The 24,676-nt window shown below is 42.9% G+C and overlaps 1 protein-coding gene across 3 annotated transcripts in view; it reads left to right on the forward strand.

Moving 5' to 3' along the window:
• The first annotated feature begins 1,542 nt into the window (after positions 1-1,542).
• Positions 1,543-24,676, forward strand: part of MAPK6 (mitogen-activated protein kinase 6) — a 29,266-nt gene continuing 6,132 nt past the window's right edge. The window contains exons 1-3 of one of the 3 annotated variants that reach the window (XM_017805058.1): positions 1,543-1,747; positions 21,772-22,984; positions 23,707-23,851. In XM_017805058.1, the coding sequence (XP_017660547.1) occupies positions 22,430-22,984; positions 23,707-23,851 (700 nt within the window). In that variant the 5' untranslated portion in view covers positions 1,543-1,747; positions 21,772-22,429. Of the gene's footprint in view, positions 1,748-16,248; positions 16,358-16,796; positions 16,880-21,771; positions 22,985-23,706; positions 23,852-24,676 lie in introns of those variants that run through there. The other 2 variants (XM_017805059.1, XM_017805060.1) reach the window with 2 other exon arrangements.

Raw genomic sequence — 24,676 nt, forward strand, 5'->3', positions numbered from 1 at the left:
GGGTATCTTCCTGCAGCCTCTTGTCATCTACTCAATATTCCCCATTCCTCCAGTATGTCCAGGGGTCTGACTCTGCTTTATGTACAAACGTTTGCAGCAAGTTATGGAGACCAGTTTTAAATGGTCTGTCTTCCGGGATGTTGACAATGGTTGTGGAGAAGACCTGACAAGTGGTGTTTTCTGCAGTGTATTAATAACACAAATCCTCTTGTACAGATTGCAGCAAATAAAACCTTCATATCAATCAGCTAAAAATAATATCGGTGTTAACTCAGATTGTTTGCAAACTTGATCATGGAGGATTAGGCTAATGAAATGAAAGGAGGGGGGAATGCTTTTGCTTGAATAGGAAAAAATAGAAAATTTCTGATGAAGATTTTACCGTGGTGTGCTGAGAACTGATGTTACTGCATGAGTTTGGCATCTCCTAATGGTTTTACTTTGTGTACCCTGCTGAGCACTGAGCCAAATGCTTTTCTGTGGATTTGTTCTGTTACAAACTATTTGTTATTTAGCCTCATGGCCACTTCTGGAGTCTGTGTCTGTATGTCTGATTAAATGGTTGCTTATTACCTTTTTAGAGCTATACAGCCAACAAGGCGATGCTCAGCCAGGGCTGCCACAGTAACACTCTTTCTCTAACAAGGAGGAGGGAGTTGTACAGAATTAAAAAAACAGTGCCAACCCTCCAAAACCCAGCATGTGAGAGGTGTGTTTATATTGAATTATTGGATACAGTTGTGCAACCCTATATGCAACCAAGTGTAGTCAGGCTGCCTCTCCTGCCAGGGATGCCACCCACATCTGTCTGGGTTATGCCTGCATCAGCTGTTTCCTCCAGCCCTCCACCTCATGCTGAGCCTGCTGTTGCTGGGTGTTGCTGCTCTGCCTCCTGCAGCTCCCCCAGGTTCCCCGGGGCTGAGGCTCTGCTCCTCACAACACCCCAGCCTGCAGGGAGCTCCTCCTACTCCTCCTCAGGTCTCCTGAGCTTGCCCATCCACAGACCCTGATGAGCCAAGGTAACACAACCAGCCCGGAGGTGAGTTAGCCACCATTAAAGAAATGGTTTTGTAAATGTGTCTGTAGACAACAGCAATTCAGCAATTCCCTGCAAGGAACTGCCAGGCAAGACTCCTGCAGGTAGCTCTTTGCAGGAAGTGTAGAAGCTTGCTGGAAATACACTGAAATCCAAGAAACACCACATGCAGACCTGGAGCACTGGTTGCTGGATCAATTTGTTCATTAGGTAATGGCTGCTTCTGAGAGCAGAGACAGAATTTGAATTGCAGTAGTAAAAGCAGGATAATTTCTAGACTTCTTCAGGGACCAGTTTGCCCACTTTTATTCATGAGGTAATGAAAACAAACCTTCCCACTCTATATAGTTCCTAATGCTCTTTCTTTATTGGTGGCCTATTTTTCTGCTCGAGGACAGGGAGGGACTGTTGAGTCACACACAATCTCGTGCCCTCCTCCTCCTCCTCTCATTTAAATATTAATATGATGAATTATTACTAGAGTAACAGCTGTGCACTACTCATATCACAGCCACATAACCTTCCCCTCCTCATCGGAGCACAGCTATTCCTGCCTCACGCTTTCTGATTGACCTTCTCACTTCTTCTGGATGACTTTGGAAAAATTACTGTGGTAGTTCTGGTGTGGTATCATTAGGATAATTGTTTGTTCTGTTCTTTCTGCTTAAATATTAATGATACTGAGGAAGTCAAAAGATAGCTGCAGTAATGGTAAGTTAAATGTCTGTGTGTATTCTCCCCTGAGATCTGTTTGTTTAGAGAGAAAGAAGTATAAAGGATTAAGATCAACTTTTCTAACTAACACTTAGAAACATTTCTTTCTCTTTGAGAATTGCCAAAAGAATAATGTCTTTTAGAGGAGTAAAATCATTGTATATTAGTCAGCTAGTGCCTCTAGATAATTCAGAGGAATACCTAACATTGTCCCTAGAACTATTAATGCACTGCATTCTCTGTAGATAAAATATTATAAGAGAGACTGCTAATAGAACTGTGAGCCAACTCTGTATAGAATGCTGAAAATAAATATTTGGCACCAAAGAAAGACAGGGAGTGAATAGGAAGCAAAGATAAAATACCATGAGTTAGCTCAATACAACTGGAAACACCAAGGTATTCCTGGGCAGATTTGGAAATGTTAGTAAATATTAATTTAAGTTTTATGTGTAAAGGTCCTCCTCTGCTGAGCACCTTTTGCATGGTTCTTGTGTTTGTGCATGTGTGTGTGGTTTACAAACCCACAGGGTTTTTTCTCCTTGAAAATGTCACTCCTTACAGTACTCTGATCCTGCAGAAGGGTGTGTTGGTTTCTGCACCACTGTTGTGGAGAATGTAATGCCAGCAGGAGTGTAGAAATCAGGTTTACTGGACCTCATATTTAGCATTGGATGAAACTTTTAACTCACTGCTCTTGTTACCTAAGGGAGAAAAAAATCTGAAATGCTCTTACAAAGACTTAAAAATTAAATGTCCATATTTTCATTTCAAAGTTTTCATTTTAAAATTCTGTTTCAGTAAATAATTGTTCTTAAAGTCCAACAAAATGCTTTCAAGTTGAATAAAATATTGTTTTATTCCTTAATTGGGGGGTTTTAGGAGCTCATAAATGCAAAGGGAAACGTAAAAAATTAATCCAAATTTATAAATGATGCCCTTCTTTTCCCACCCCTGAAGAAATCAGTAGAAACCTTTTTCTCCAATCAGCCTTACCAGTGACAGGAGAAAGGGAGGCAGGAGGGCTCTCCTGCTGGAGAACTCTTCCTGTTCAAAACCACTGTCTAAGATTGTGCGTGGTTAGGGACAGAAAGACTGAACAGAGAATACTGCAAATTGTGTTTCTAACTCATTGACTGATCTGATGTAATGCTAAATGTTAATGCTGTAACTTCTTGAATAGTTTTTCAACTCTTGCCTTTTACTGAACAAGTATCTAGTGGGAACAAAGAGCCTGATCCTGATTGTTTGCAATTCCTGCTGCAGTCAACAAGAGTAAAGTCATGGATTGAGACATGTTCAGTGCCACCTATATACATATATATTTCTTGGGGGTTCCCTTCATGTTCTGTCCCTCCTAAAGCTTGTGGGACTTAGAAATATTTTTTTTTGCCCCTCAGTTTACTGTTCACATCAGGGATTTCTTAATTCTCATGCAGGCTACTGCACCGCAAATTATTTGGCAAAAATGCTGCTTTTATAAAAAGCCGTGATAAACTCGTAGCATATGCCCCAGATAAAATCTCCTTCCAAACAGTCCCTTTAGATGATTATCTGCAGTGATTGCAAATGAACCTTGTAGCAATCTCATAACAACTGTCCTCGTGGACGGAAGAGAAACCTGCTGTCAGAACTACAAATAATTTACGTAACCCAATTTAAAGCTCTAACAAAATGTTCCCTGTTAAGAGGATTGTTATACTTAATGTGTGAGATGAAAATGCTTTCTGAAGGTCAGGAATGCACAGGAGATAGATTAGATCTCTCAAAAAGACAAAAAATAGTTTTTTACTAGAAGTTTTTCCTCTGTCAGACTTTCAACTTGGCATTCTCAGAAACTTATATAAGTGCAGCTTTATTCCTGCAAATGCTGTGTTTGCTCTGCAGAGGGAGAGGAGCCTCAGACCTTCAGCTCTGCACATGGAAAAATGTAACTGAAGGTAGACTGGGGACTCAGGTTGTTTTTTGCCACCAGCAGCACAGCATAAATAAAAGTTTGTTTTAAGGAACACAAGGGCAGGTTTGGGGACATATTTCCTAGACTGTGCCTGCCACAGCAGCCAGTGCTGTGCTGAAGGGCCCCAGGCAGTGTGTGCTCCTGCCACAGGTGAGACAGTCCCCCAGGGCCACGGGGCCAGACTGAGAGAGGTCCCACAGGTGACGGTGGCGTGGGAGTGGGTGGGCATTAACCCATGGAGCAGGAGCTGTGGGACAGAGCTGTCTTTCTCTTTGGGGTCTTCTGCTCGTGCCCAAACCTGCTGCTGAATGACAGAGGGGTGGGACAGACTCTGCTGAGGCTGGAGATGGGGGCCCCGAGAAGTGCATCAAACCCAGGCAAGGCATCGTGGCAAGGAGTCTGTGCACCCCTGATATTCAGGGACCTTCTGCTCAGCTGGGATTTAATGTAAAACTGTCAAACAGAGCCACAAAAACCTGAATTTGACACACTGGAAAACAGCTTTGCAAGATCTAGCTTTTCATAATAGGATCTAGGGAGTGCAGCAGGACTTGGAATGCTTTTCACACAACATACAGTGGAAAGAAAAAGAAATTACAGCCTCTGTAACCATAAGAAAGCTGGGCTAATGCTGCCATTCTCCTCATCCCTTGCACACAGTTGCATGTGGTTTCCATCTCTCCAACCAGCCAAAACCTGAGATTACAGAGAAGCTGATGATGGAGATTATATAAATACTTAGCTCCTCATCTCCTTCACTGTTGCATTCCCCTAACACTTGGGGTTTCTCCCTGTAATTCTGACTCCTGGCTGCCCTACAGCCCTGTAACAGCAGCTGCAGTGAGGAGGTGCAGGGTCTGCACCCAGGACTCTGGGGAAGCAGCAGGGTTTGGGTGGCAGGAGAGCCTGTGTGACCACATATTGGAGCAAAATAATAGGAAAAAAATTTGTCCTGGAGCATGAGATATTTTCTTACAGCCTCCTGCTTTGGACTGCTGAGGTCCTTTTCCCCAAAGAGATTTGTGAAGGGGAAGAGAATCTTGAATAGAGTGCTCTGCATCCCAGCAGTGAGTTCCCCACGCTCCCTGGCAACCTGTGCTCCCCCACAGGTGAGAGCTGGTGCCTCTCACCACCCCAGGGCACTGACAGGGACATTTCTTCAGAAAGTCTCTGGGCTACTTTTTTTTTTTTTTTTTTTTTTTTTTTTTTTTTTTTTTCCCAGAAGAGGAGGGCATTCCTGGAACCCAGAGTCAAAGATGCACGCTTTATCTTCGTGGAAAATCTCTTAATGTCTATGAACTGGAGACCTCAGGTTTTGCAGACTGAGAGATCTATTAGCAGATAAATTCCCATGCTGTGAGTCCTGGGTGTGCTCCAGCCCAGACAACTCCTGAACAGAAATTTTCCTGTGACTGCATCCACAGGCTGCTGCAGGCTGTGTTGGGATTGGGCACCTTAATTGAATATAAGTGGACTGTTCCTCCCATGTACTGCTTCTAGTGGCTCCAGCAGGAGCTACCTGACTCATGAGGGGAAGAAACAAGGACCAAATGGGCAGGGAATTTTTAAGAAATAGGTTGGGAGAAAAAGCTTGTAAAAATGAGATTTTAATTGGACAGGAGAAAAGAAAATAGAAACCAGGAAGTGGGAAGAGACTTGGAGACACTAGATGGGCAGCTGAGAGGGAGTGGAGAGACTGGCATGGAGGGTGTGCAAACGCAGCTACTTGGGGTGTACAAGCACAGTTACTCAGGGGCTTCTGGTGCTGGAGAAAATCAGAACTGCCTGGACAAAGCCTAGAATAACTTGCAAATATCAAGAATTCAGAGCTTTGGAGGTATGTATTTAGTGCCAGGGGCAAGCACTTTGAAAAGTGGGTTGAAAAGTTGAACAGTGGAATAAGTACCAATCCCTTGCAAAATTCAGTTCTAGTAATCTTAAACTGTGCATCTGCTATTCAGGGCTACTGTGACCTTGATCTTTGTGACTCAGTTCAGGGCAGTGGAAATTATAATATTCTTCCAGATTGTAAAAATTCACTTAATGGTTATTTGCAGAGCCCGTAAACCCTGGTGATTCTGTCCTCAAACTGGAGCAATATGTGATGAATAAGACACAGGGCAGGACACTGATTTTGTTTTTCTTGGTATCCATTTGCTGGTAATCAGGTGAGCACTGTCTTATGCAATGAATCAAGCAGAGCAGTGAGCACTTGTGAGGAGAAAAAGAAGTATCTGCTCATGCAGTAAAGCTGTATCAGAGCAGACAGAGCTTGTTCTGGTTACTGTGATTGTCATGTCACACAGAGTTCCCCTCCAAGGTCAGAGACGTTTACGAGCTGCCATGAAGGCCCATATTCCCATGTTCTTCTGCTATCTGAAACATTACAGCAATCAGAAAGATAAATCTTCTTGTTCCTCTGTGTGAAAAGGTTCAAAAGTTTCCATTACTGCCCTGCTGTTTCCCTTGATTTCAGCAGTTACCACAGCTTCTTTGTTGAAATTTTCCTTGATGACAGCAGCCTATTCAAGCCCTGCCACTGATTCCCTGCAGCCTAGCAATGGTTACATTGGTATTGTTTACTAGCAAACATCTTTGGACCTGGGATGATAAACATGGGGTACAGGGTAGTACTTTGGTCGCAAATTGTACACTGCAATTTTACTACGAGCAAATGAATTGCCTTAATTATTTAAACAGGGGTATTATCACAAGCCATAATAATCTCTCTTTACTCCGTACTTCTAGGAAGTATCTAGATAGCCCATGCAGTTGTGGAAATACCAGCTTGGGTAGTCTGTCAGGAGAAAATAAACAGCTGACATCTCAAAACCTTTGCTAGGTTGAGTGGAAAATCATCACCTTGGTTTTGATGAATATTGTGCTGTTTTATAAACTCTTTGTGAAGCATCTCTGACAGACAGGTTTGAGAGTGTTAAGTCTTCCTTGAAGTTGGCCTTGGAGCAGGATGGTTTGGGCAGTGGTAGTGAGACTCTTAGTCCAGCCCTGGCAGGATGGTTCAACTCTGAAAGCAAGGGCTGACACTTGTGTCCATCCTTGATTTCTAGGATATACTTTTCCGACAGTGTGTAACTAGAGAGGCTATCCTGGAAAAGTTAACAGCAAGAAAAAGATGAGAGGTTTGTAAACTGCAGTCTTATCCCTCTGGGCCACCATTTCAAAACACAGACTACCAGGAAGAGTTTGGTCAGTGTTGTCTGGTGGCTGAGCCTGATTCTTCATTGCTTTGTCAATGAAGTGAGAACTGCCTGACCTTGTCACAAATGGTCTCCCACTACTGAACATGAGTGAAAGGATTTGTGCACCTAACCTCTGTGATAATGGATGCAAGGGAGCAGAAGAAGGTCTGTCAGCTGGTTTATAGTTCTGTGAGCTCCTGGGGACATCAGATTACAGGTCAGAAGCATGTAACAGCTCTTGCTGCCATCCAGGGCAGTGCTGGAGTAGCTCGTGGAGCACACGTGAACACTGTCATCCTATTGGAGTCTGCTGAATTGCAGCAATCATGAGAACTAGGTAAAGCAATTAGAGCTGGTCCAAAGGTTGGAACTCATCTTCTTTGAGTCATCTCGATTACTTTTGTTTTGGGAGTGTCCAGATTAAACAATAAGAAGAAATATGAGATAATGGTTAGCAACTTTTTGTGTTTACTAAAATAGGTTTATCAGGAATTGGTTTTATTTTAATTGAGGCTTAAATGGTTCTCCAGTGTTTCATAAAACACAAAGAACAAACCATTCTCTTGTAAAAAAATATGGCTTTAGATGTATATGGTATTTCTGAAGTTTTCATTTAACAGGTTTTGACTGTTAAAATTTGCAGATGAAGACTGTGTAAAGATGCTTGAGATAAAAAATGCTGACACACTAAAAACCAGATTTCTGGTTTTAAAAACCAGAGTAAATCTTGCTATTTAGATCACAAAAGAACCTCTAGGTATAACTATAGAGTGAAATGTTTACCTGTATGAGATGACTTTCTGGGTATAGGATTGCTTCTCAGCGATTCCTCAGCACTGGGGTGTCCTATGGAGGTATTTCTGAGAAACAGTTTGCACAAGCTCTGTACAGGGACAATGTGTCCCTGTGGAGAAGGCTCTCCAGTGGTGAAGTAGGCATGTGGGATACGTTTCCTCCCAGGTTACAAAGCAAAAAAGATATACAAAATCTCTTTCCAGGTGCAGCAAAGAATGAAATCTGGGTTTACAATTCTAGGGGCTTTTATGTTTGTGATCCTTAAGGTCAGTTGGACCAGTTGGCACTGGAGCTCTCACTGAGCTCTGCAAAGCTGACAGCCTTGTCCACCTTCTCTCACACCCTCCTCTCCTGCACACACACAGTTATGTGAACACCCACTAGCAAGTGGATTTGTTTTTCTGTCCTGCAGTGTAGGGACAGATATATTCCATTTCCATTTGCATAGCCTTTAACTGAAAAAGTTTGGGATGGCCCAGTTTCAGCACTGTTGTACCTCTGAGAGAGGTAATAAATCTTACATTTCCAAAATAACAAAATAACAAAGATTCAGTTGGATTTAATGTCTTTAACGGAAAAAAAAAAATTTAGTTTGTTCTTCAGGCTTACAGAAATGTAGATCATGGGTAAAATCAGTTACTCAGTACAAAAGTTAAAAAAATGTGTCATGTATTATTTATTCCTTTCCTAGGTAGGAGTGCTTCTAAGGTCTTCTGTCTGTCAAAGGAACAGATAACTCAAAAATCCTGGGTAGAAACCATCCACTATGAAAGTGGGATGCCTCTGAGGTATGGTCATGACAGGGATCAAATATGCCATCCTCTCTTAAAGTAAAACCTCAGCAGAAGTCTCAGGCAGCCTGGCTCCGGGGGAGAAAGTACTGTGGGGGCTTATGGCAATGCCCTTGTGCAGACAAGTCGTGTGGTTACACGCTGATGCACTTCGAGTGCCCAGTGCACAAGGGAGACTGGTCTGTACTTGCCTTGAGGCCCCCACAGTGCTTAACTGTAGTGTGGGAATGCAGAGGGCTTAAAATGCATCACTCCCTGGACGGACTGACTGACTGAAAAAGCACATCTGCTGGGAAGGTACACTGCCTACTTCTCACTCATGTTAGTGGTCCTCCATGTTCACCACAATGCTCAGTCACCCGCGGTGTCAGAGCGTGGCAAGGAGTGGGCTGAGAGGGGCTTCCTGCTGTCAGGAAAAGCAGACAGCCTGGTAGTGGAGGGGAAGGCTGGAGCCACTGAGTTAAGGTTACATCTGTTCAAAGTTTTGTCATAGACTTAAGAATGTTGAGGGTTTACCCCTATCCCAAATAAAGCATTTATTAAGGGTTAAGTTACTGTGCTTTATCTTCATGGAGGCTGATGGAAACAAAATGAGACAGGGAGTTAATGTTCCATTCTGTATTGCTATTGCAAAGAGTAACAGAGAGTTCTTGGGATGAGATGAAGAGACACAGCTTAACCTCAAGGCATCTATTATTGGAGCCCATTTAAAGCACTTTAAGTTGGAAGAGCTTTTGCTGGAGATGATGGTAAATGCCAGGGTAGGAAGATGATCCCAGTGTTTGGCATCAGTCAGAGCTTGGAGAATCTCCAGTGTGTGTGTTGGCATTTATAGCATGTTAGGAAAGTGTCTTTACTCCTCAAGAGTAAAAGACAAAGCGAGTTTAGACAATTCTGGTCAGTTTTTCCTCTTCAAAGGAAAAAATAATTTCTTGTTTTTCATTGTAGTGCAGTTGCAAGCAAATAGTTTTTGCTTGAGCTGCAATAAGAGATCTTGTGTTTCATAAGCAAATGGTGCTTCTGTGCATTAATTTTTTCCCCCTGTGTAGTAGTCAATGGTGCAATTCCCTCTTTCCTCAGCACTTCAAACAGTTGTCCTCTTTAGAATGGCCTGAGATCTTGCATCATTTCCTGTCATCTGTCCAAAGCTATTTATAAGACGTCTGCTGATCCTGGCACATAAGCAAAATCCAGTTTTCATGAGAAAACAAATAGTTTTGAAATAATTCCTCCCAGCAAGTGTCTCAAAGCTATTGAGAAAACATAAAACAACCCTGAAAATCTTAATGAAAGCTAAGACATAATGGTGTTGGGGAATACAGGGAATTGAACAGTCCCTTATATATTTAGTGCAAATCTTTAGAAATAGATGGTGCAACATGAACTAAGAAAAAGTTACAGAGTATTAAGGAAGAGGAGGTGTTTCCAGAATATATTTGTTAGCAAAATAAAAACTTTGGGTTTTGATGTCTGAAGATACAACAAAATTGACTCAGGGTAGCTTTTGCAATACTGAGTATTTGCCATATAATTTGATGGTAGATGTTCTATAAAATCCCTACTTTTTGGTATTTCTTAGGTTTTCCATCCCTGGCTTCAGGAGACTGACTGGGGTAGGAGTCTGGCAGGGACAGTTGCAGTCATTAGGCGAAGCAGTGTGCTTCCAGTCAATCTGCTGGTTTTGATAAGTGCTATTTTGGGAATCCTGAAAAAGCATTTTGGCCACAGACGAAACACACCCTGAGCAACAGCATCACATCAGCTTCCCACAGGCCTGCCCTGACCCTGCTGGCACAGGGCTTCTTGGCTCTTTAGCTATTCAATATCCTGCTTGCTTCCGAAACCTCTGCGTCCGTGAGCTCGGGACATTTGGAGACCACGGTGTGTGGGGCAAATTGAATCGGAGGGTGGCCTTGGCCTGAGCAGCCACGAAGACACAGTTTCTTAATGTATCTTCCAATGCAGCTTGTTTCATCAAACCACCCTAAGAGGTACCAGAGTGCCACAGGTTCCCTGGGCAGGATTGGAGTCCATGTCTCACTCACAAAGGCCTCTACAGGGTACAAACCTAAGTAGCAGCAGAGGTCTGAGACTCTTCCACTACAACCAGTTGGTATTGCTTTTCCAGCCTCCAAGTTTCTTGTGGCAGTAATGGATCATCTTCTTGATGGCTGACTAAGATTCCCTTCTGGCCCTGCCATTTGTATGTAGTTTATTGCAAAATAATATTTGAAAGTGTTTGAAAGGCCTCAACTCACTGCACCTCCCTTGTCTCCTTGTAAGCTTGTAGAAAACATTGTTGCTACTTGAGATGTAAAAGTTGTGCAGGTCGAGGCTGTTAAAGCAGTGTATTAGCTGGTGCCCCTGTATTTGTGTTGAGTTTTGCCCCCTGTAAATTTATTTCGAGAGGATTCTGGTGTGGGTGCAAATATTAGTAAATGTTCATCTGAATTTTTTTCCCCTGTAAATTACAAGCTCTGCAGCACCAGCTGTATTTACAATTGCACAGCAGAGGCTTTATCTCTGTAATGCAATAGGAATCAAAATGCTGCATGTAGGAAAGTTTACTGTGCTACGGGAATGAACAGAATATTCTGAATAGCAATATGTATAGACCTGCAATTAAATGCAATATATCTACAAAACCATAAAATTGTTCTACATAAATCCATCACCAGGCCTTTATAACTTCTGCCCAAGAGCTGATGTATTTTCCAGTAGGGGTATAAAACCCAATGCATTTATTGCTGAGAGCACCCAGTCCTGCTTCCAGGACATTGCTCCACATTGGAGTACTCAAGGTATTAGAGATATTTAAATAATATCTGCTGCCTTACAACTCTAGCAGCACTGCAGCTGATGTGATAACCAGCACAGAGGCCTTTTAACAATTTCTCTTGTGCCACTTCAATTGGCAGACGTGTTCTCCTAACTACTTTACTTGAGGTTTTACAGGTGAGAATGAGAGTGGTGCCTTCCTGCAGGTCTTAACAGGGGAGAAGTGTCGCACACAAAATTCTCTTGCACCTGAAGTGCTGAGACAAAAACATTTGGTGCTTCTTGTTTCTACTTCATCCCACACTTTGCCTTGCCCTCTGCTGTAGAATATTTTTCAGCTGTAGATTCATCCACTGACTGGATCACTGCTTGATTCCAGCACACCTCCCATGTCCCATGCTGGAAAATTACAAGCCACTTGGGTCACCTGGGGAACCCAAGTGTTAAACTGTTGGTATTAGTCCTTCTTTAAAAAATTAAACCTAACACATCCTGCCTTAATTGCCTACCTTAGTAAATTTCTCTACGTGTTTGCTATTCTGTGCATGAAATGCTGATAGGTATCTGTGCAAGGAACTAATGAGGAATCAATGAAATGCTGCGAATGTGGGAGAGCTCCAGCCCTGCAAGTCAATTACACTCACAGAGGGCTGACGCTTTCAGCGATGACCCAGCTTTCTAAGCTTTCCTGTTCTCCCAGCATTGACACGGCTTTGCCAACTCCTACTTTAGGCAGATGCTCTGTCCCCTGTGGTAAGAGTTGTTTTAAACATAGAAAAAGTAGGCAACGGAATTGCCTGACTTAATAAAACTGTGTGATATTAAGCAGGGAGCCTGCATGCTGTACCTAAGTGTCCTAGATTGCTGATGATCTACCAAGGGGGAAGAATGACTTGTTCTGTTTTAAGTGTTTAATGACTTTTTGTCCTCTGGAATTTCCAAAGTATGTCACATAACCAATTTATTTCTAACCTCAAAGCTGAACATCTTCTTTGACTTCCTTCTTCCACCTCCATTTGCCCTTTGTACTTGGTGGCCTTTGGTTTGAATTGGTCTGTTAATGGTTTGTTCTTTCCCAGTCTGTCTATCGATTCACACAGGAATGAAGATCTTAGGGTTTGTTTTTTTCCTTTCTTCCAAGTTCTCTAATACTGCCATAGTTTCTTTCCTGATTAGAATGTAGACAGTATAAATCTTGCTCTAGCAAAGTCAGCCCCATCCACTGAGTGCAAATGAGGTGATAGCATGCTGTCTGTGCTCAGGTAGCTGTGGCTACTGCCAAGTAGACTTTAACTAAAACAGGATTTTGATGCAAATATTTCTTAAAAGTTTGTAAGATGGCAGGTGGTTACCTGATAATAATGCTGATATAAAGTATATTTTAAGATTTATTGGGAAAACTTTAAAGTCTGCAAATCCAGAGAGCACTCGTTAGAAAAATATGTTTGTGTTAGAAAGAACAAATAAAAAAACCCTGTGTCTAGTATAGAAAGGTACAGTCTGACCTTTTCCAGGAAATGGAGGTGCCCAAGAACTGAAGACACTTGAGCTGTCAGGTTGCCAGTGGAACTCATATTTATCTGAGCTCTTTGTGCTGAACGTCAGCACTGTGAAATTGTAAGCTGGAAGAACAAGTGATTTGTAAAAACTTTGCTTAACACCTACAGGGAACTAGGCTGATTGGAGGAAGCAGCAGTTAACAGAGATGCAAACTATTAAAAACTCTTGGGATCTGTGCTAGGAAAACCAAATCCTACTTCAGGGCCCAGAGTACAGATAAGCAGGAACAGGCCAAAGAGGCAGCAGAAACTGAGTGTTTCTTGGACCTCTCCCCATCCCCTTTTAACAAGTGGATTTTTTTCTCTAAACCCATCCCTATCCCCATGCAAAATCAATTTTAGACATCGGTAAGAAACATGGTCAGTCCTTAAAAATGTATCCTAGGACAGATTTCCCTTCCTCTCGGAGGATGTGTAAGTTGAGCAGGAACGGACTGGTGGCACCCCAGGTACTGGCTGCTGTCAGAGGCTTCCCCTGTGTGTCCTGGCAAATTCAGCTGCCCAGGGAACTGATCCTGCAGACAGGCCAAGAGCCAGGTAACACCGTTGATACCTTAATCATCACTGGTGGTTGAGGCTGCCTGCTGTGAGGTACACAGTAAAGTTCAGAGCCTCCTCTGAAAACACTTGGAATCATTAGAGAGGGCTGCATAATGCCATAAAACAAAGATTTCCTGCAGAAAAGCCCAGTGAAGCAGTGAAACTGAGACAAAAGCCTGAAGCTGCCAAGTTACCTTGGGCAACCTTTTCAAACCATCTCCAAATCTTTCTTCCCTTGCCAATCATAATGGGTGTGGACACTTAAAAATACTTCATTCCCTTTTATGCCACAAGGAACAATTCGCACACAGGACTGAAATATTACACTGGAAATTTACTGTTTGATCTTTTTGAACTTGGATATAATAAATGAATCATTCCTTCAGTTCTAATTATTTTTTAATTGCTGGTCTTCATGAACTTTGAAATGCAGTTCTTTTTTTACTCTGCGTTTCAGTGACAGTTAATATCTGCAAATGCTTTAGAATGGGTTCGTATCATATAACATGTAATAAAACATATCATCTACGTGCTATGAAAATGCATTCTTGTGGGGAATACTGAAAAAATTTGTCACAGTATTTTATAGCCTAATCAATAGGATATTAAAAATCTGAGAACAGATTAACAATTTGCTGGATTAGATAGTTATAAATTGCCATGAGACACACAAATTCTCAGCAACTCTCCTGTGTACTATAATTCTATAAAAAATGAGACTGAAGTAACATTCCTGCACCATGCTCTTCCTTGTCAAATGATTTTCCTCTAGATTGAAGCATCTCATTCACTAGATCCTACTATAGACTTGGAATTGCAGAAAAGAATTTGGGAGGGAGGGGAGAAAGTAGCTCTTGAATTAGGAACCCAGCTCTTGAATTAGGAACCCAGAAAATGGTGGCACTTCTGAACTATGTGAGATTTATCAGAGAGTGTGTGCTACACAGGTGAGGTAGCTTGCTGCTTACTTCAAGCCACCTATGTGTTTACTAGACTACTTTTGAAACAGTCTGGGCTGCTGCAGAGCAAACTTCATGGATGTGCAACTTCTCCACCTGACTGAAATGCCACTGTGGGTGTTGGCATATAGTCCCAATGGGCACAGTATGATGGGCTCTCCAGGTGCTGTTTCAAGGATGCTGTTCAAGGATGCTGTTTCTTACTGCAGCATCCTAGAATCTGAGGATCAGCTTGATCTTTTGTTTCTTATAATGAAAATACTTCGTATGGATGGAGGGATTCTTTAATTAACTAAATAGCTCTGGATTTAGACATGCAACCACTGCTGCTCCTGCCTTTTTTTAACCCCCAAATGTCTTCCTTTAGTTCGAGTGAAAACTCCTCTGTGTCTTGGCTCTGATTGTTGTCCTAACATCACCTCTTCCAAATATGCACTACTGCAGTTTTTTCTTTATAGAGTGTATTTAAATACAGGCCTTCTGGAGCACACAGTGCTGTAATCTTCCAGCTCTGTTTTGCTGGGTGGGCAGAAGAACTGCAGCTTTGTTACTGACTTTTCTGCACTGTTGGCAGCATGGTGAGCTGCCTACCAATTAGCAAACATTGTAATGTAAAGTGTCAGTTTGGTTACTGACTTCTGTATGTTTGCTATTAGTACAGTTCTGCACTACCCAATGCCTGGCTCACCTCTCCTGCCAGTGGGGTCAATAGCAGAGTTAGCATGCATCTGGCTAATTGAAACAGTTAATGTTTGGCTGCATAATTGAGAGAGTTTAAAAGTTATTTAAATAACTTTAGAGAAGCAGAGTAGGGAGCTCCCTGGATGTTGATGTATGACTTGTTTATTTTTAAAAACTGAAGTTACATGATTTAAAAGCGTAAGGGTCAATTGGATGCTTCTGTCCAGATGACAGCAGAGCCAGCTGTAGAGCCATATTGCATGAGTAACTTCTGTCCTAGTACTAGCTAAAAATAACCTGTTCAACCAGCAAAAATTAATATTAATTTTTTATCACCTTTTGAGTCATCCAGGCTTATAAGAGATGTACGAAAACTGCACCTTGTCTTGACAGTTGTACCGAAACTGGGTTAGTAGAAGCATAAGGCTCTTCTGATACCTAGAGGCCTGGTGTTTTCATACCTTTCTGTCCCCACTAAGACTGCTGTATGAAAGCCTCGGGGGTAAAAAATGTAAAGTTTTAATTATTTTTCTTTATTTTGTTGCATTAGTTGTGATTTGGGGGGAAAAGCAGGCTCTTACTGCCTCTGGTGCAATAGCAAGGCAGAAGTCCTTTCTGGCATATACAGAGGTGACAGCAATGGCGAGGTGTTTGTAGATGTTCGTGAGGAGGACATTCAGGTCCACCATGGCATTCAGACCGCAGAACATCAGAGCCGAAGTGTCACCTCCGTTGAAGGGAACCCTGCCTGCGTTGTGCTGCCCGCTGCCTTCCAACTGTGTTTGTTTCTGTCCCATGAGGGACGTTTGATGACGGGGCAGTTGAACTGGTCCCACACAGGCTGTCGCTGCCGGACCCCCGCACGGTGACAGCTGCGGGGACAGCGCTGGGCCTCCCTGTCCCACCGCTGCGGGCACACCCGAGCCCCGCACACCGCTCCCCCTGGCCCCCCTCTCTGATGTGTTTGACCCCGCTGGGCCTCGACAGCGCTGAATTCCTCAGGCTTACTGGGCACACTGGGAGCGCCGTGCCTTCGGGCCGCAGGCGAGGCGGTGAGGCGGCCGGGAAGGGGGTCGGCAGCTCCCGGGGGCTCGCGGCGCTTCCCCCGCACGGAACACCCGGGCGGTGCTTCCCCGCCGCCAGTCCCCGAGGGCCGCCCGGGGCCGCCCCCGGCGGGCGGAGCCGCCGCCGCGCCGCCCCTCCCTGCCCTCCGCGCCGGGTTACATGGCGGCGGCTGCGGCAGCGGCAACTGCGGCGAGGCGGGCGGGCGCCGGTCGGGAGCCGGTGGCGGGGCCGCGGGGCTCGGCCGTGTGAGCAGCACAGCCCCCGATGAGCCTGGGAAGGCCCGTGAGTGTGCGGGGGGCGGCGGGCGCGGGGGGTCTCGTTCGCCGCACGCGCGGGCCCGGTCCCGCCGCACAAAGGCGCTTTGTTCCCTCCCGCCCGGCGGTGGCGGCGGCGGCGCCCCCGGCCCGGCCCGGCCCGCCCCGCTCCCCCTGCCGGGGCTCTGCCCGGCCCCTCCGCACTGCGGCGGCCGCGGGGCCGAGCGGGGCCGAGCGGGCGCTGACTGGGCGGGCGGGGGCGGCCGCGCGGGGGGCGCTGCCGGCGGCTGCGGCGCCGGGCCCGGGGCCGCCCGTGCCTGTGCCGGGGGCGGCGGGCGCGGCCTGAAGGGCGTTTGAAGGTAGGGCGGGGGCGCTGGGCCGGGGCTGCCGCCTCCCCCGGCCCGGGCGGCGCTGGCGGGCGAGGCCGGCTCGTCCTGGGGGGGCGGCGGGAGGAAGGATGTCCTTTGCCGGGGGGGGCCGGCCCATCCACAGCCTGCGGAGTTTTGCTGCTGCGATCGGCGCCGCTCTCCAGCCGGGAGAGAGGGCACAGGTACCGCTTGCTCCGGCTGCCGGGCGCCCGCAGGATCCGGTAGCCTTTTGTGGGGAAAAGTGACTTAATACTCTAATAAAGTAGCTTGAAACGCCGGACGGAAATAGCTTGAAGAGAGACTGCTCGAGTTTTGGGATTTGGGAGAGCAGGGACCCTTGCCTGGGCAGGCAGGATGCTCTCACTTGACATCTGTAGGATGTGTCTCTTTTTCTGACTAATTCAGGGACCAGCCTGACAATGGCTGTTAATTGTGTTGTGGGAAAAGAAGCGGTGTTCGGCATGTTGTTTTATGGCCGGTGCAAGCCTTGATAATAGTGCTGTTGGCAACAAGCTTTTTATGTGTATATAGATGTGTATATATATAAATAACATTGTCATGTGTTTATAAACGAGCTACAAATTCCGGAAAGCAGTGGCTTAAAATAGAGGTACATTTTGGTTTGGTAATTGCGTTCAGAAAATGTATTTAGCTGTAAAGCTAAAATGGGAACTTTGATTTCAGCCCCTAGCTCGGGCTCAGTCCTTGCTTGTGTGGTTGTTATCTTTAATTCACTCTTGACTGGTTAACTGTTCAGTGGAACACCAGACTGTAGCAGGTCTGCCGAGGTGCAGGAGGCTGTGGTAAGCTGATGGTCGGCTTTTTCAGTTGGGGAGTTTCCACTGAATTACCCAAAAGGACGGCCAGACCATTTTTATACACAGTACAGCAAAACGCGCTTGATTCTTGTGTGTTTTTACAGATACTTCACAAGATTTATAAACTAATAGTAACATTTGCTTACTGCCAGCACAGAGTTCCCTAAACAGTGTGGGGAGCAAGTAGGAGGCTGTAGAAAAGCGACAGTTTCGTGAGTTGGACGATGACTCACTCTGCCTACTGACTGCAACGTGGCTGATCTAAAAAAAAAAATACTTCTGTGCCCCGTATTTTTATAGTCAAAGGGATAGTACTTAGCAGTTGTATAATATGTCATTAGTCATTCGTGGTCTTTCTCTTGTGAGTAATGATTTGATCATTATATGATCGGCATAATCATATTAACTGGTATCTTTCAGTCTTGTTTGTATTTCTGAAAAAGTAAACATCTCATACCTGACTGATTCAGTGCACATCCTGTTTCCTGAAAACTGTGATAAATCCACGTGCAGAAGTTGAGCACAAATTGAAGGGGCTGCTTGCGTAATGCCTGAAGCTGGTCATGTGTGACGATGTCTGCTGGCACTAGGGATGATTTCTGAGGCTTTCTGTGGGTCACTTCTGTTGCCCTGTCCCAAGAACTGGCCCATTTTAAAAGCATAGTTGTAAACCACTTAACAAACCAGTATCTTTGTGTTTCTCTCTTTAAACTTTGTAGGAGGAAGGAATAAAAATGTCACTAAAAAAAAAAAAAAAAGAAAAGGTAGTCTTGGAAAGGGGATATCCTAAATGAAAACGTCAGTGCTTGCGTCAATAGCCTGTTAATCGCAAATTGGGGTGATGAACCCCCCTTCTTTTTTATACTGTAATCTGTGATGTGTTTTAAGTGGTTAGAGCAGGTACACAACTGAGGAGAGTTTGTTGGTTTTGTGTATTTAGTGTGTATTTTCAGGGTAGACAGTTGGACCATTGAAACTGAAAATTTGTAAACTTCTTGCTGTTACACTTCTTAAGTATTAGTGTCTAGAGAAACCCTGCATCTCATTATTTTCTAAAGTTAAAAACCACTCTAAAATGCAAAGAAGAAAGTTACTTTGAGCTCATTTTTTTTTGCTTTGAGAAAAGCTTTAATTTCTCCTACTTGATTACCTTTTAAGTAATTATCATTTTAGAGGAAGGGAAAGTTTGGGGTTAACTTTTTGGTTCAATGAGAATATGTGAACCTGCTACAGCATCGGCATCTGTTACGTTTCTAAAATAGAATTTTCTGTGGCAATAAATGAAAGATCACTCTCGATTACTGGATCTTAATATGTTTCAATAGTGGAGCATTTTTGCTAGGACAGTCCCTGACTGTCCTCACCATGCTCTTGTGAGGGTACTGTATGTGTTTGGTAGATGGGCTGCCTCTTGGTCAGCTTCCTTAGAACTACGTCCTGGTTTGAATGATAGCTGGGCCCTGCTTTTACTGAGTTTGGTATTAAGTAATTTGCTCACAGATAGGAAGTTTGTATCAGGATCGGGTCAAATTGAAGGCTGCAATGGGTTGCTTATGTTTGCCAGCATTTGTTTTCTTAGCTAAATCACTGTAATTGTGGAGATCATTACATGCTCCCTGAAAACACTGTGATTAGTGGTCACCTGGTGCAAGGAGTTATAGTATAACTGATGGTGAAAAATGCATCATTTCAGAGATGCAGAATGAAAATTTTAGGGCTCCTGCTTCAGTAAGCAAGTGGGCCATAACTCCACTTCTCCCTGAAGCAGTCAAGTCATTGCTGCAGTCGTGCTGCACTTCTGCTGCTCCCCTCATTCAGTCATGGCAGTAGGGGGTAAGATTTGAGTTAGGGTGAAGAGATCTTAATCCTTGCTGTTGGTGGTCATTTTTTTGAATCTGTTCCTGTGCTGTTTAATGGAACTAGCTAAAAGAGAGGTTCCAGATGTGTCACCCAGCTGGTGCAAACAGATTCAGCATTGCTGCATATTGAAGACATCAGCGTGTAAAACAATAAGCCTAATTATGAGGAAGAATACAACTGGTTTTAGATGGTCCCAAGGATATAAAATACAGCTTATTGCAGGGTGTTTGAACAGAGGCCTTGGACCTTGAGTTAGCACAAAATTTAAAATGTTATGGAAATTCATTTTTGTAGCTCATACTAATTTGAAAGGGGAGGTGTCGGAATGAAAGGAAAATGGTGTGATGTTAGTTGTTTTACAGTCAGCAGCTCAGAATGAGTGATCCTGAAAGTGATACATGTGAGTGAGAAAATAATTTTAGGTGTAAAAGTGTTAATAATCAAGAGGCTAGACTTAGTTGTTTTATAATTGTAAACAGTGTTGGATAGTCACTGATGCTGTCCTCTTAAGGATAAATTTTATTTTTGTTCTTTAAGTGAATTCATGAGTATTTTAAGAGAGGTCCTCACTTTGTCTTAATATTGATAGAAAGGTAGAAAAGATAGTTTTGGGAAAAGTAATAGTGCTACCTCATTATGTTTGTACTGAGGCTATAAACCCTTGTAAAACACTGTTAATAATTAGGACTTGCCAGTGCTCAAAGAAGGGAATCCCAAGGCAATAGTTCCATGTACTGAGTAGAGAAAGCTCTGAAGATCACCACAGCAGTGGAGGACAGCTCAATGCTTTTCAGTTTAGAAACACTACATTTGGTGATCTTCATTTAAAAAGAAACTGAGCAGAGAAGAGCATGTGTTTCCTCCTTTCTGTGTTTGTGGTGTGGCTGTGTAAGTACCTGGAGGCAGGTGGTGTGTGGGAGGAGAGTGTGAGTGAGCCCAGGGCACTGGAGCTGTGTGTTTGGTGACAGTGAGGCTTTAGCCTAAGGAAAGGCAATATTTAAATGTATTGAAACAGTCTTGTTTCTGTTTGCCAGTGTGTCTTTCTTTCCTTTTTTTTTCTTTTTCTCTATACAATTCTGATTACTTTAGTGAATTTAGGCCATTATTTAGAATATGTTAATAACTTGTCAGCTGCTCTTGCTGTTCTGTCAGGATTTAGGAGACTTGTTTTGCTTGCTCTCAATTGTCCCACTGAAATCCTAGCACAGTTTTAAGGAATAACACTCTTAAAATTAATTCTGAAGTGTTGGGATAGTTTAGAGACCTTTACATTTATGTAGAGAGCTGGGCGAAGAGCTGAAATTTGTTAATCTAAGATTGAACAGAAGGCATTTAGTGGTTTGATATGACCTGTAGTTGTTGGGGAAGAACATACAAGTGACTTGTAATGGAGTTGCCCAAACCTTACCACACTGTGTAAGTTACACCTTTGACTCTTCCCTTTGTGGCATTTTTGAGCATTTAAAAGAAAAGAGGATGTTGTATGGAAATCCAGCATGTGGTCTTTATGACCACAGCATTCTGCTGCTGCTGACAGGAACTTACTGAGAAAATTACCAGTTTGTTTGTTTGTTTGTTTTTTCATAAACAGTAGGTGAATTCATTACACTATTAACAAATAAATGATGTCTGAAAGTGCCATATGTCAGGGGAAGTCGTTGTAGAATATATCAGTTACTCTGTAAAATGTACGTGCTGTTAGTTTTTCTCTGTAATCTAGCTGGATAAGTGTAGAAGTAACTGTTAAAGTAATAATATTTGTCTGATATGTATGAATTACCCCTATGATTCCTGTAATAATGAGTCTATAGAGGCAAAGTTATTATTTGAGATGTGGGTAAACTTTATCCAAAATCTTTATAAGCTTTTAAGGCACTGGATGTGTGCTGTATATTCTGGGAAGTCAGTAAATACTGGGAGTGCACAAGCCTTACCCTTTTCATGTGAACAGTACCCAGTTATTTCTTATGATGGTGAAATAGTTAAACCTGATTTTGTCTTTGAGTAAAAATTCAGTGAAAAGAATTACTCCAAAATTTAGTGACTGATGTTAAGGATATTGTTGTGTCTGAGTTGTCTCTTGGTAATTCTCGAGTAGAGATGTTTTCTTTGTTATGCCCTTCTTTATTAAGATTCAGGAGGATTTTTCATTGTGTGCCATATATTTTCAATAGATTATATCAAAAATGTTTTAGAAATGGTGGTTGGTCAGTATCATCAGTTTTCTACAAGCATGAAAACTATATGTAATTTCTAATTAGTTTAGCTTTTGTGATCACTTCGTATTTTGTAACTGGACAGCGAATAAGTTGTTTATTTGTTAACTTAATGAGCTGGGGGAGGAGGAAGACTTTTGTATTTGCTGCAGTACTGATGTATTTTTCTCTGCTTTTCAGGTTGTCACGGAGTAAAATGGATGGTAGCTTTGATTGTGATTGTGGTGAGCTGGAGCCACCTGATCATTAACAGAAGGCATCTTTTGTAAATCAAGAGCTGCCAGTTTCCCACTTAACTAGACTGTAAACAAAGGAGAGGAAAAGGAGGAAGAAGGAAAAAAAATAGTGCTTACCAGCACCATAGAATGACGCTGCTCAGGACCAGTCCAACACTGAATGTATCTGCACTGTGAGGAGGAGGATGTTAATAGAAGCCTATTATGTGCATATTTATTCACATTTTTGTTAAATGTTAACCAGTTTAGCACAGTAGAGCTGAGTGCATAGTATGTCATTTCATTCCGTTTGAGTTTCTTGTGAGTATTTTCTTCAATGTCTGCAGAAATGCTGCACCTTTCTTGAACTATGAATGCTGCAATCTTTCTATCTTATGCTCAGTTTGAGTTCTAGAGCTTACAGGCTCTAAATTCACAAGGGGACACAACAGGCCTGGCTGGCTCATAATGAAATGAGAGTGTCAAGAAACCATCTTGCCGTCAAAGCCAAGTGTTTCTTCTCCCTTTCTCTAAGACCTTTCCTTCAGATACCAGTGGAAGTGTCTCCGTGTGTTTACAGAAGCTTAGTAGTTTGAGGAAAAAGAAACGTAAAGAATTTAAAAATGGCAGAAAAATTTGAAAGTCTCATGAACATTCATGGTTTTGATCTGGGCTCTCGCTATATGGACTTAAAACCACTGGGCTGTGGTGGAAATGGCTTAGTTTTTTCTGCTGTCGATAATGACTGTGACAAGAGAGTGGCTGTCAAGAAAATTGTCCTTACGGATCCCCAGAGTGTTAAACATGCTCTACGTGAGATCAAAATTATTAGAAGACTTGACCACGATAACATTGTCAAAGTATTTGAAATTCTTGGTCCCAGTGGAAGCCAGTTAACAGATGACGTGGGCTCCCTTACAGAATTGAACTGTGTTTACATTGTCCAGGAATACATGGAGACAGATCTGGCTAATTTGCTAGAGCAAGGCCCTTTACTGGAAGATCATGCCAGGCTTTTCATGTACCAGCTGCTACGTGGGCTCAAGTATATTCACTCTGCAAATGTTCTGCATAGAGATCTCAAACCAGCTAATCTTTTCATTAATACTGAAGACTTGGTGCTGAAGATTGGTGACTTTGGTCTTGCACGAATCATGGATCCTCATTATTCCCACAAGGTATGCAGAGAGTGGGAATATCTAAGTGATATACTGACAGCTGTGCCTTCTTAAAATAGCATCTTCCTCCCTTTTCCACAGGTAGACAGGCTGTGGAAGGCCTTGTTAGCAGGTGGGCTGTCATGTTAGGGATCATGCAATAGAACTGGAATGCTTGCAAATAGAGTAAAACAGATCACTGAATGACATGTTTTGTCTCAGATAGTTTTATTTTATGCTTGCAGAAGTCGGGTTTTTTTGGTTTTTTTTTACTAGTTGTGTTCATAAAACATAACCTGAGATTAAGAGCAACATTTAGAGGCACAACTATAGCAGCCTTAGATAAGTTTATAAGAGGTGCATTTGCAATGTGCAAGTGTGGCCACTTCCTGGGATTGGTTTAGAGATAGCTGTCTTCCTAGTCTAGATGAGGTTTCACAAGAGAGTTCAGTATCATCTCTGCATGAATTTGGCACCTGGGAATGAGAAAGTTTTGCTGCAGTACCTCATTTAACTAATAGTGTCATAGTTCTATATTGCTGCTGTTCACTTGTAAAGATACTTGTATTTCATTTAAAAAGGTAGAAAGGTGTAGTAGGAGGCATGTGGTACAGTCCCTGGGACCTTGAGACCAAGAAATCCTCTAGGAGTGCATTTAAAAAACAAGAAATTAAAAAAATACGTCTTAAAAATCTTAAGTAATTTTTTTTCCTTTTTTTCCCCCTTTTAATTAATTTCATTAGGGCCATCTTTCTGAAGGATTGGTTACTAAATGGTACAGATCGCCCCGTCTTTTGCTTTCTCCTAACAACTACACTAAAGCCATTGACATGTGGGCTGCAGGTTGCATCTTTGCTGAAATGCTGACTGGGAAAACCCTCTTTGCAGGTGGGTAGAATGAAAATATGTGTGCATATTCCTAAAAGGAGTGGTACTGCTTAATTATCTTCCCCGAGAAAGATTGGGTTTTATGGTTTATATCAGTAGTCATTGACTGTCAGAATATGCTATATTATTGTGCAGTTATATAAACTATAAATAGATGTATTTATAAAGCAGAAGACACTTCAATTTTGTTACTTGTGTTGGTGTGTATTTAAACAAATCACAATTTAATGCAATAATCGTGTATGGTAAATCTGTCTGCAATTATGTTAAGCTAAATTTATTGGATGCCTAAGGTTCCAATACCTGTGTGAATTGGGGAATATTTTAGGGTTATGAATGCCCTGAGTATCATGTGCATAAAGATTATTCTGTTTAAGGTAGTCAATCTAATCACTTCCGGCTTCTCTATATTTAAAATTATGAAGTCCCAGTGGTATAGATTTAAGGTTTAAAAATGTCAAATTTAGTGTGACATAGCAAGGACATGTGCAGCCTTCAGCTGTTTCTGGTAAGACAGGAAGCAAATGCTCTGGTCTCATTGGACATGTCTGTATTAGTGCTTTGGTTAGGACTAGGAGGAAATTTCTGAAGCAGATCTCTTATGGCCATCCTGTACCACGTTGCTGACTTAGCTCAGTGCACAAACAGGAGCCTTTTAGATGAAATGAAACTGTCATTTGCACTGTAGGAGGTCTCCAGTGTGCTCCACCTGCTGACAGGCATTCGGTCCATGGGAGCAGATGAGCTCTAGTCTGCAGTAAACCCGAAATGCTGATTTTGTGTGCACCCTGGGGCCTCAGCAGCAGCTGTATTACTCAGGCTTGC

The sequence above is a fragment of the Lepidothrix coronata genome, unplaced genomic scaffold (assembly GCF_001604755.1).
Source record: "Lepidothrix coronata isolate B3197 unplaced genomic scaffold, Lepidothrix_coronata-1.0 Scaffold11, whole genome shotgun sequence".
NCBI lineage: Eukaryota > Metazoa > Chordata > Aves > Passeriformes > Pipridae > Lepidothrix > Lepidothrix coronata.